This window comes from Geospiza fortis, unplaced genomic scaffold (genome assembly GCF_000277835.1).
Source record: "Geospiza fortis unplaced genomic scaffold, GeoFor_1.0 scaffold592, whole genome shotgun sequence".
NCBI classification, from domain to species: domain Eukaryota; kingdom Metazoa; phylum Chordata; class Aves; order Passeriformes; family Thraupidae; genus Geospiza; species Geospiza fortis.
This window is the reverse complement of record NW_005054609.1, coordinates 321,758-334,726: the sequence shown is the minus strand read 5'-3', so window position 1 is coordinate 334,726 and position 12,969 is coordinate 321,758. Positions and strand designations below refer to the sequence as shown.

Genomic DNA, 12,969 nt, shown 5'->3' with positions numbered 1-12,969 from the left:
CCCACAGAGCCCAGCTGTGTTCTGAGTACAAACTTTTAACTGAAAAACCACAACCAACGTGCAAGCACTATGCTGTTACAGGGACCTTAACCTAGATGCCACTGCCTGTTTCATAAGGAGCAACTCTCTTGAGAACTGGCTAGGTAGAAAAATTTCATTGGAGAACAAGCTCCACTTTGTGCTCTGTTTCTGCTACTCAAAATTTAACAGAATATCAGTAACTGAAACTGTGATCATCTCTTGCCTCTCAAATAGAAAGAGAGAAAATAAACGTACAGAAAAAGTAAGCATCAGATGGTTTCTGTTGTGATGCCTGTACCTAGCTGGATATTAGGTGTATCAGCTTAAACACTTACAGATAAGTGTTTAACTGTGCAAAAGAATTAGTAAACTGATCATGTAAGTCACTGATGACTGAATACAAACCCAGCAGTTTTCCATTAGCAGCTATAGCCATCTGCATGCTACAGAAAGAGTCTTCCTCAGGCTACTGACTAATGGAAAAATAATTGGCTACCAGACATGTCAAGAGGGATTCTGCAAATACTAACTCAGTGCAGAACATCCTTAATTCATAAAGTCCCCGTCTTTATCCCTAGTGATCTCCAAGCATACACCTCCTATACTGGTTCAGGGCAAATCCAAGAGCCTGTTCTGTTCTAGTGCTTCGGTCAGAGACTGCAGGCCCATCCTCAGGCTGATGTTCTAGCACAGTTTCCAACTTCAAATACTTGTGTTGAACTGCAAAAGTCAGGAGATGTTCCAAGCTTCTGATGGAGAAGGGTTGAAACATTGTCCCAGCCCATGTAGCTGCCAGCTATATCTAGACCATTCAGATTTGGCACTATCCTGTCAAACCATATCAGGAGCAGCTCAGATGGGAAACATCCCACTGCCTTCGTGGGGTTTTGTACGCATCAGTAACTAGCACAACTGAACACCACACCTACCTACCAGCTTCAGGGAAGAGGGCTAAAAGCTGGCTTGTGTACTTCATTAGGAAGCTGTTATTCTAGGTCAGAAGAAAAAGTGTGCTGTGTTGGGGGAGCCTGACACAGTTGTACTGTGCACACACTCTCTGTCAGATCCATCACCTTCAGGTGTCTGAAAACCCTTTTGTGTTCTTGGAGACTCTAAAGGAAACCATCTTCTGCCCTTTCCTATGGCAGACACATATATCTATTGTTAGCAAGGGATTTGTTGTCACTGACATCTAAGTGCAAGTAGACTAGTCCATCCTTCAGACTTTAGGAAAAAAAAATCCTCTTGAAACACAGTGGCAGAATTCGAAGAAACCACTCCCAGATAGAATGTAGTCTGCAGGTGATTTTTTCAGGGGTGTGTGTGTGTGTGTGTGAAATGAGCATGGTGGTTTAATCTTAATGGCCCTCCATTAACTAATTCAAACTTACTGTTTCCAGTTCTTTATGTGCATCCAGGGCAGTGGATTCCCTGTCAGATTTCTCTTCCACTTTCTTCAAAATATTCTGCAGGGGAGAAAAGGCTGTGTTAATGCTGATCCCAACGTGAGAGCACAGAAAGGCAAAGTTTGCTAACCTACAAATTACTTCTGGCCATCAGCCTAATTACAGCAAAAGTGACACAGTACAGGGACTCTCACCTCTTAGTTCCCCTTTCTCATTAAAACCTCTTCCCATCTGACCTTATATCTAAGAGAAATATAACAGGTAGATTCTTATTTTATAAAAATAAATTAATAAATAACTAGAGCTAGCACTAACAGACAGCATTATTGGTAATCCCAGTGGGATAAGACCATTCAGGACTCAGCTGTTTCCTCATGCCTAGAAGCATATTCTCCAGCAGTGTTTAGATAAGGCAGCAAAGCACTGGCTGACTGGTCCAAGCCATCGTGGTGTAGCATCCCTGTGTCATCCAGCTGCTCTGCATGTGTGTGTCACCATCCTAACTGTCAGGCAGCTGGATTAATGGACTGCTGCTACCCCTTCTGGCAGCTTGACAAAGTTCCTCCTCAACTCTTTCACCCAGTAAAAGCTATCTGGCAAATTCAAAACTATTTCAGGGATGGACTCTGAGGGATTGAAATCCTTTCTCCATAGTTGTGGTGAATGTCTGACTTTATGGAAAGGCTTCATCCAGCTCTAGGGTCGATTGTGGCTGTATCTAAGCCCCATTCACAGCTGCTGGAAAGGAAAATTCCAGAAGTGATCCAGAAGTCCTTTGTGAGAGAGAGAAGAGCAAAACTCTACCTGCACCAGCAGCTTGAGTCGAGTGATTCTTTGAAAGGGCAGAATCAGGAAGGAAGAAAAGGACAGGCCTTTGCACTTGGGATCCAGCTCCAGCTGTGAGATCACTTCTCGAAAGGCTGGTTTGTCCTGGCTGAGAGGAGAGATAGAGAAGCTGAGAACTTTGAGTGCCACCCTGCCTGGGACTCTGGCATATGGCTGGTGATCCCAAAGCAGCTTGGTCCCAGAGACAGCATCTGCCTGGTCTCTCCCAATAGGAGAGAAGAGGGAAGGAGGGGACTGAATGCCTTTGGGTGTATTTTAGTTTAAATCTAAAGCTATAAATAGTGTTGGGGGAGGGAAAAAATAGACTTCTAATGTACAAGCCACGGCAGTGCTCACATGTGTTCATATCTAGCTCAGCAGCATACACTGCGTGTGTAGGTGTATGTGAATGGGGTATGTGTCCAAGTAAATGAGTCAGAGGCATAATTATATATTTTTACACAGTTGGAACTCTGTGATAAGGTGAAATTCACACAGTCATAAGAACAAGACAAGGCACAAAGTAGCTCAAGCTTGAATATTCCTTGATGCTTAGCTGGAGGATGGAAATCATAATCTGGCCTGAGAAGGGCAGGGGCCATGCCTGGGCCTTCCCTGGTGATGTTTGCAGGAGATGAGGGCACAGGTCGGCCACAGACACAGCTGTGCAGAGCAGAGTGGTCCTGGCTGCCACAGGCAGACAAAGCTTCCTGGCAGCCATGGACTGAGCGAACCTGAGCAAGGCTTGTGCTGCTGGAGGCCTGGCTAGTCCTGGAAACAGCATGGATGCAAAGGGGTTGCTAACTGTGCAAAACCTGTCTGTACTGTGTGTTCCTTACAACATGTGAAAGAAGGAGTGTTCCTTCTTGCTGCAGCAGGTACCTGTCTGACAGGGTGACTCACGGCAGAATGGAACTGCATGTGTCTGAGGAACAGTCAAATGGGGCAAACTGTGACACACATCAGGCTTTGAGTTCAGCCAAGTGTTGCAAAATTCCTGTGCTAGCTGGGAGCCTGGGGAAGGGAGTCAGTTCTTTTCAACATGCTTTATGTATTCCTGCAGACAAAAATGCTGCCCTCTGAATTCACATTTAGGAATGCCTCATTTCCAACAGGTCCCTTTCAAGCTCAAGTAACTCAGCCTATTGCTGCTTTGCTTCTAAGTGTTTAGATAATGGCTGTAGGCAAATTCTTTCTGCAGCTGGATTGCTCACCTCTGACTGAAGGAAACCCTGTGGTACCCTCTTTTTGGAGAGAACAGCAGGCCAAGCTCAATAAAGGCCCCTTAAAATATTTTTTTCTTCAAAAGTTAGAGAGCAGAGAAAGGAAAGGACTAAACATTGTTACACTTGCCTGAACCAGCTGATGCTATAGGAGAAAATACACTGCACCATGTGCAATGGGCTGTCCTAAAAGAATCCAGGACATTGTAACTAGAGAAAAATTGATTCTCCTCCTCTCAAAGACAAGCTTGTAGGGCACTCGTTGTTTTGAGCTTGTATCAGAGAATTCCTACTGGACCAAAAGACTTGCTACACTTGAAAAATACTACAAAAATATGTTGGATTATATCCTCAGGCCTAGATCTGTGTGTATAACAGTAGAATGTGAAGAAAATAGCTTATAAATTTTTTTTCTTCTTTTAAGAAAATCCTGTTGTTCTGAAAAAGAATAGCTATGAAATCGGAAAAAATCAAATGCCTTGCTGAGAAGGTTGGGAAAAGCAGTGGCTGTTGTTCTCATCAGAGATCTGTATTATATTCTTGGCCTTCCATCTCTTGCCTCTACTTGCAGGTTAAAAATACATGCATTACACAAGCATGTACATGGCCCTGCATGCACCATAAATATTTCCTGCAGTTGAGAAATGCTGGCTTTGAGTTTACTTGCCATGTTACCTGCATCAACCAATCCTTACTATAAAGCCTTTAACTGTGTTTTCTTTTTACAGATGCAGTGAGAAATCATGAAGTGGGAAACCCCATTCCTGTGCTATCTAGCCTTTTCTTATAAATACCAAAATTACAGCTAAATCTGTAGCCTGCAAAATTTTGCAAAATAGTGCAGCAACAAGTGCTAGAACTTACAGAAGCTGCTTGTAGGTTCTCTCCTGGTAGGTCTGGTTGGAGACATAGGTGATGTACACAGAGAAATGATTAACTGTGTGCTGGTAGACAATATCACACACGTCCGAGATCACAATGTTCTCTTCCACTCGCTGCTCGAGGTCCAAGAGGAAGCTAAATGACAAAGCCAGCACCCATATTAATTGTGACCTATCTGTCCCAGGCAATTCCCAGGAGAAGTCAGCTCCTCCATCCCTCCACAACTGCAGTTACCTAAAACTGCTGCTTTCAGTGCCACTCAGCAGCCAACTTACCGCTCACTGACAGCCATGACATCCAGCACGTTGGAGAAGAGGATGTGTGCCTCAGACTGGTGTAAGATCTTTTTCAGACGCTCATTCTCCATGAAGTGAGACACCAGCAGATTCAGACTCTTGTAATACGATGCTTCTGAAGTAACCAGCTCAAACATGGCCTGGGGGAAAATCCCAAGGAAGGAAGTCAGCAGGTACCTTCTACTTCTACAGAGAGATACACTGGGCATTAATGAGAACATCTGTGCTGCACAGCCATGGACCTTGCAGCCACCCTGCAGGCCCAGGCTGCGGGGAGAGGTAAGCCCACAATGCATTTGGCCACATGTTTTGTGAGGAGACAGTGAGTTAGTTGGGGAAGTCTTCCTCCCACAACCATCAGCCCTGACCTAGAGGAAATACAGCTGTTACTGTCCAAGTGAGACTCCCTGGTCAGCCCTGGCCATACACTTTTCTGCCCCAATTCACAACAGAACAGGACAAGATATAGTAGTGCCTAACTACTACTAGAAATCATAAATAATCTCCAAATTTCAGCCTTTGCTTATCCTGTTAGAAGAGAAAACCCTGGAGCAAAGCCTGGTTTCCTCAGGCCAAGGATGTGGTCTGTGGAAATGGAAAGGCAAATTGATGGTTTCGTTCAGAGATAAAAATCAGTTTAATGAGATGTAGATATAAAGTCTTCTACCTACTGCAAGTGCTGCAAGGGTCATTCCACTATTACCACTCAGAGATCCCTTACTCTCTGGGGTATCTCTTGTCTCTGTTCAGAGGTAGATACAAAAGGTGTTTATTTACACAACTACTGAATCCATTAGTTGAAGTAAGATTAACTGAAGATTCTCACAGAGGTTCAACACAATGCTGTTAGATCCTTCAGGCATCTCTTGATGAAGGGGTACCTTGGGTTCCTTGTCCTGGGGCCCATGGCCCATGCTGCCAATACTAAGAGAGGCAATTGGTAGTTCAGTGAAAGTTTTGCTCCCTTGAATCTAAAGCTGCTTCAATGCTCCCCTTGTTCCCACAGCTCCTCTGCTGCACCCTGCCAAGGGGGGAGCTGGCCAGGCAGTGCAGGTGTCAGAACTCAGGGACTGGTTCTCAGTGGCTGCTGGGGCACAGCTAAAGTTGAGGAGATCATATGGAGCCACAGGTACATGCAGTGGTTTTTGGGATGTGTACATAGAGAAATACACTCTAAATTAACTGGGGTCCTGTCTTATAGCTTGGTTGTTGGCTGTTTTTTCTCTTTAAAGAAATTATTTGGATTTTTTCACTGATCAGTTTTGGCCTTTTCCTGGAAATATCACTGTGCATCACATAAGTGACATTTCAGCTCTTTGCAGGGTTGGCAGCCTAGGAAACGTTCCCAGTGGGCACCTCAGTCCAACAAGTGGTTTCCTGCACCACAGGAGCCTGCACAGCCCCCAGTAGGGAGACAGAGCAAAGGGTGTCTATAAAGATGAACTTAGTGGTGAACATGGTGAACATGGAACAGTGTTTAAGAAATAAGAGAACACTGGATTTTTTTCAAGGCCAGATTCCTAATGAGAAAAGTGGAGGAGTATCAGCTCAGCTTCTCCCAGAAGCTTTACTCAGGCACTAGGTGAACCTGTGAGAGAACTTCTCTCTTTCTGTGTGACTGACTTAGTCCTAAATGTAACTTTTACAGCTTTACCTGTACCTTTTTATTGATAAGTTAGAGAGGTGGAAATAGGCAAAGATATACAAGATGTGTTAGGATAGCCTGTCCCTTCCAGGTATCCTGGAGATTGACACCTCCAATCATTTTGCACTGCAGCTTTTCAGAGACTCCAAGTCAGGATTTTTTTCTGCCAAGTCTGACTGTAGAATTTGTGTTTGCTGTTTGCTATAGTGGAGGGTGTCAGACCTGCAAGGGCAGGTCCAGAATGCAGGCTATGCTAAAGAAATAATGAAATCCATAGGGAAAATATCTGTCTTGTTTGCTCCAATAGGGACAATAAAAAAAATCACTTTCCACAACATTTTTCAAGCATCCACTGCTCTTCCAGTCAAGTTTCTTGTTTTGATGCTTGAAAAACTTTTTTTTAATCTTGCATTGATAAGCTGCTCAGTAATTTTCCATCATTGCCACTAATGAACACCAGACTTCTCTTCCTGTACTAGCTTCTTTCACTTTGAAGATTATTTCAGATAACCAACTTTTTCTCTGACTGTTTAAGCCCTCCTCTGTCATAGCTATGGTGGCGTTCCCTTCCTCAGCTATGAAGCAGGGTGTTCAACTTTCTTTCCATTTGTGTACCAGTATTTCTCCCTATGATCAAAATAATACTCTTGCTCCACCTTTCCTGGCTGAAGACATGCAAGCTTTTCTAGTCCCTGTGTTTATTTACAGCTTTGAAGATAAAATGGGTCAGAAAATACAGTTTTGTCCTTAAGATATTTACTTCAGAATTTCTGCTGTCCTGTACTTCAGGAAAACTTCTCCAATTCTCCTTTATGAAGCTGAACATTTTACATTTACCAAATTAAGCCCTCATGTACAGTTCACTCTCACAGTTCACATCCAACATGAATAGAGCTCCAGAACTGCAGAAGCAAGTAGTGCTTGCTTATAGCAAGGCTGAATTCAACATCATCTCTTCAATAGCTTCAGTGATTTTTCCAGCCCTCCTTGTTTTCTGACCTTGATTCTCCTCACAAAGCAAATTCTCCACTCTATCTGTTCAATGTTCAACCAATTTCACAGCTTTCTGGTTTGGAGCAATTTTATAATCTCTTAGTGTGCTAATCCCAGGACGAGCAGAAAAAAAATTTCAGGTCTGATAAATTAACAGTGGAGAAGGCACAGCACTTCTTTACAACAGCACTGTCCCATTCTCCAACTGCTTTATTTCTCTGGTTATTTTAACAGAAAGAAGAAAATTGAGCACAGTTAATATTGGGGTTTAGCAGCACCGAGATTTTTTTCCCCAAAAACACATACAGGTAACAAATGTAACTCAAGAGAAATGACAAGTTTTGAAATCTATAATGTACACTTTTAAGCAAAGTATTTCTCCATAAAAATTCTTCATTTTGAAGCAAAAATACAAATAAAAGCCTGTAATTTTTCAGATGCCAGATTGTGTTTGTCATGCTGGCACTTGGAAGTACCGTGTTTTGCCAGGTAAACAGAACAAATCCAAATAACCAATGCAGAAGAAGAACATGGAGAAAAAACAAATAATTTCATTCACCTTCAGCCCTAACCCTGATACACTAACAGCCTGTGCTTGCTAGCCCAAACTACTGTATATAAACACCAGTCTGCTCCACTAAGGGTGTGAATAACACAGCCCTTGGGGTACACAAGATGAACTTTCCAGTGTGACAGTCAAGTTCCAGCCCTAGCCAGGACTGGCACTGTGTGCACAAGGTGCTCATCAGTGTGGATTATGGAAGTCTAACTGAACTTAGGAGGGACTGCTTACACCTCGAGATGTTCTTCAGCACTTTGGGTACAATCCCATGGGCCAGGGCTAAGCAGATACACTGCCACACCCATCCCACCATCTCATCAGAGGCAATCCTGGTGCACGAGTACAGCTGGACTTGTGGGATAGAGCCTTGTACCACAAGGCAAACCACAAATTAACAGGGTTTGCCCTCTCCACTGCTGGCTATAAATGCAGTGCTACGCAGTGACAAAGAACACTCACACTCCCCATGATACCCAAAATAGCAACCAGTTGTAAATTGTGGTGCAACTGATGTTGTCATCACTTGTGACAGCTACCCCCACCTACTCCTTTCAGTATAGTCCTGTAAGTCACAGCACATGGCTCTAAAATAGTGATGTCACTGCACTGCATAGCTAAATGCAAATATACCTGTCATTATTTTTTACTGTTTGCAATAGACTCCAAGTAACAACAATTAAATATAAGGATGTTTATCAGTCTCTATCTCTTCTAGTTCTACTATGTCAGATATTCAAAGCCTTACAGTTAATGGTTGAATTCTTTTAAGATTTCTGGTGGAAAGTTATGTGTCCTGATAGTTAATTTGGAAACGGATTAATGTGCACTGGAACCGAAGGCTCTTTTGTAAAAACCTCCTAAATATCCCTCTTCTTTGTAAATTGCTCCTAACACTGAATCAGAAAAGGGAAAAGAAGTTCCTTTTGCTACAGAAACATCCAGCAGCAGTAGCATACAGAACAATGTCTGCAGTTTCACAACAAACAGTGAGTGGTACATTAACCAGTGCAACTCAGAAAGTACTCAACAGGGCAAGGCTTGTCTGTGACTGCTGTGAAGCTTTTAGTTTTTAAATCTTGATCATTTCGCCTAATTCAATCTCCATTTTTTAAGCAGCAACACAGTTAAGAAATATTCTTAATACTCCTTCATTACCTCCTGCAGCTTGATCTCATCTGGTTGGAGGATGCTGAGGACACCACTGTTCTGGACCTCAGGAAGATCCTGCCATAAGTTGAACCTGGAGTTGGAATTTCTCAGCAAATTAATTTGTGGTGGAGCTTTGTTTTCAGTTGTACTTGTGTGTTCTGCTTCAGATGGGGTTTCCTCACTGGGTGAAGTCTCCTCAGGGTCTGTCTGTGAATCTTGCAATCGCCTGGTTTCAATCTCTTCGCGCGTAGATTTGTCTCGGTATTCCTGGTACAAAAGCCCTAGGAAGGAACATAGCAGGTCTGAGAGGCTACAACTGAACAAGATAGTAGAAAACTACTGTGGGAAAGGACAATTGCTTTGCTTTAGTTCACCTCAGCAGAGGTGAGAGATGTCCCTTCCATGCAGAGTGAAAAGCCTGTTATGGTATTCCTACTTCAGCCAGAAGTGGAAGCTATAAATGGAAGGCCATTTCTAAATCTAAAGTGTTGTTAAAAATCTGCTCTCACAAAACATTTAGTAACACAGTCAGATTAATCCATCATCACTCAGAAGACATAAAAGAACTGATTTGTCAGGCTTTTAAATGTCTTTTAAACCTTGATTTTCTCAGTTATAGTACTATGTTACAAGTTATATAGGTTGATGTCTATGTTTAAGTGTGTGTCTGGAAGTCATACTGCACACATTGAAATGACTTTAAAAGGAGCAATTTGATGGCCACAAAAATCCTTAATGAGGAAGCACTGAGCTGCTGTTAAGGGCATTGGACAGGTGAAGCTTTGGGACAACTAGCTACAGTTACTAGGTTTGTTTTGGTATGGACTTCGTAGTTAGCCTTGGACATGTTGCTTAATATCCTGCTGTTTTCCTTCTTAGTTTCTATGATGCTTGAAGATACAAAATTAATATCCAAAAGGTATCTATTTGCTACAGCACTAAGGAGCAGGCTCTGAGTTCACACTATGGGGCAGCACATCAATGACACCAGGTGTCTTCCAAGTTTCAATTACTAACTTCAGGAGAAGATGAAATTGCACTGGATTTGCCTCCACTCCGGTATCAACTGAAAGCACAGAAAAGGTAGGAATCCTGAAGTTCACTGCCAATCTTTAGAGCATCCTTTGTCTCTCTGAGGGCTTTCAAACTGTCCCATTTTTCTTTCTGAACCATCTGTAGGACCCAGAATTTTAATTGCTTCAATATAAAATGTAATTTAGAAGACATGTAAAGGCAGGAGAGTATGAGCACACTGAGTCACTTTCCTCCCTTAATGAAATTGAAGAAGCACAATTTACATTATCTCTCTTGGTTTATACTTGAATAGCAGTGTAACATGAATGAATAAAGAGAAAAGCCTTTGATGTTAAAAAAAACATGCTAAATAATTTATTTTGTCTGAATCATTAGGGGTTAAAATTTATCTGGTCACATGTATTCATGATATTTGATCTGACATTCTGTGTGTAATAAGGTGAGAGACAATGGGATTAAAAGTTTGTCTAAGGTGGGCAGAAATGGAGATGTTGCTGCCTATTAAATCTCTGGACCAGTTTCAATGAGGCTCTGTACCAGTCAGTGCTAAAACTATATAAGAAATATGCTGGGGAAAGGTTCAGGAATAAGCACAGCATTACTGCAGTCTGCGAGTGTGTCCTGTTATCTGTTCTTCCTGGAAAGATGTTTAACACCAGATTAAAATAGCAGTAAGGGTAGCTGTGCCTAGGAAACCATAGAGTCTTCTGTTAGCTTCCTACACAGTGCTGAGCAGAGGAGACTTCCCCTGAAGTTTTGCATGCTGCTGCCACTTATGTAATTTCTCTCTGCGTCAACTAGGTTTATCTGGCTTTCCTAAGCATTTCAGGCTGTTTTTCACCATCAGGGAGGGTGCTGAGGCTGTAGCAGGGTGGAAGTGCTCCTTCAGTATGTAGCAGAGAGCCTGCTGAATTGGAGCTGCTTTTGGTGGTACTGATCTGTATGGCCAGCCTGTGCTCGAGGGCTCTGGGTTCTTTTTGCCCCATAGAGAGCAGGAGAAGCTGGGAAGCAACATCCTGCAGCAGCGTGGGCAGTGCTTGACTCAAGGGAAAACACGCTGGGAAACTGAAGCATAATCTATTTTACTCAAATTGGAGATAATTATACTTGCAGTGTTTGACCGCAGGTATACAGCCATGTTGTGCTGCTGACTCTGCCTTGCAAAGTCAGAGGATGCTTTGTGTAAGGGGGATTTAGGGTTCCTTGTGCAAATCTGAAGAGCAGCTCTTTTTAAAAGATCCCCAAGACTATTTGTCTCTTGCCTTTAAGGAAATAAGACCTAGATAATGAAAGCTGGTTTTGTTTCCAGGTTCTCTGACTGACCAGGTAAGAGCTATGGAGCTGTCAGTGGCAGGCAAAGCAAATACAGGCGTGGAAAGATCTGACTGATGGAAAGCATCCACCATCAGAATTCAATTGGAAATGATAGCAAGAGAGACTGGTTGAAGCTCTACCAACTCTAAGACAGTAACATGAGGAGAAAGCAGAAAGGTGGTACAGAAGAAAGACAAAAGACAGGTAAATGTGTAGGCAGAAGGGTAGGAAGAAATAAGGAGGGTGTGCTAGCAAGGATAAAAGATGTCCCTGCTGTCTTGGTACTAAGGGTCTACCCATATGTTGGTAAAGAGGTTACAATGGGTAGGAAAATTATGTAGATAAGAGAGAGGGAGAGAAGCTATGCCAAGGCCTTGTCCAGATGGAAGAGGAGATGATCACAGCACAGGAGGGGTAACAGATGCAAGGTCAAGAAACAAGGTTTTGACATGTGGATAGGCAACAATACATGTAGGAACTTACAGAATGTGTATAAAAAAAGCTGAGATCAATAGCTGAATGTGACTCAGATGATATAATTATTTAGTAAATGTTTACATTTAGTAAGGGAGCAAGTACAAAATGTCAGAGACCTGCATAAGCACCCTTCATTGCTTAATGTCCCAGCTGTCCCTACTGTGGCCTGGCTAACGGTTAACCCTGTGGTCAGACAATGAGTTTGGTGTTATCTCTTGACTTAAGTGTTTAAGACTGATCTTCATAAGGCGTGTTTACATAATTTTTATAGTACATAACAGACATTTCCCTTTTTGTTTATTCCATTTAATTTTGCTGTCACAATCTCCCTTCCCAGCTCTCTTAAAACCTGGGAAGGGAATTGAAAAACTAGTTACTAATTGTGGAAATCCCTGCCTTAGAGAGTTAGCAGCGCTCTTAAAGTAAACGTTATTGCATTGAAAGCTATGTAAAATCCCAGGAGGCCCAGAGAGGTTTTCTCTGGAATTCTCTGCTCCAGTTTCAGGCAAAGAGTCCACTAATGTCTCAGGAGGGAAGGAAGGAATGAGTGAGCTCCAGCCATTTGATGTAACATCTTTGGTGGGGATAAACATAACACCTCAGATTGTCAAAACCCAGTCTGCTCCACAGAGGTGCAACAGACTTGCAGTTACACTGATGTGTGCAGAGTTTTGCACAGCTTCCCGCTGATACACAGCACATAAAAATATATATGAAAATAGCAACTGGGTTGATCTGAACTCCTGCTGGTTTTAGTATTTTTATCTCACCTCTGAGGTGTGCAGTCCCAGTAAACTGACAGTGTTTTGACACAGCTCCCTTGGTAGGTTAGTATCTACACAGCCAAAACCAGGTAACAGATCTGGCAACACTCACACAAATTGTTCACCGCTTTCCTTCAAGAGGCCCCAAACTCAGCTGGTTTGTCTGACAGATGCTGGCAGGCTGCTGGTTTCACATCAGCCTCCTTCTCCAGCATTCTGCCAGAGGCATCAGGTGTACCAAGAATCAGCCTGCATGCCACAGCCTGACACCAAACAGCAGAGACAGCCTAAGAAGCCTTCTCATTTCTGCCAGGGAGGTTTGCATTGCTGCTTGTGAGTTATATGTTCGATTTTCCCATGCTAAGTGCTGCATTCCT

General features: G+C 42.8%; 1 protein-coding gene across 1 annotated transcript in view; it reads right to left on the bottom strand.

The window, feature by feature from the left end:
* NGEF (neuronal guanine nucleotide exchange factor) overlaps positions 1-12,969 on the bottom strand; it is a 37,060-nt gene that overhangs the window by 9,850 nt on the left and 14,241 nt on the right. The window contains exons 2-6 of the mRNA XM_031064614.1: positions 9,009-9,283; positions 4,633-4,793; positions 4,340-4,492; positions 2,232-2,361; positions 1,413-1,487 (exon numbers count right to left, since the gene is read on the bottom strand). Of these exons, the coding sequence (XP_030920474.1) occupies positions 1,413-1,487; positions 2,232-2,361; positions 4,340-4,492; positions 4,633-4,793; positions 9,009-9,283 (794 nt within the window). The remainder of the gene's footprint in view (positions 1-1,412; positions 1,488-2,231; positions 2,362-4,339; positions 4,493-4,632; positions 4,794-9,008; positions 9,284-12,969) is intronic.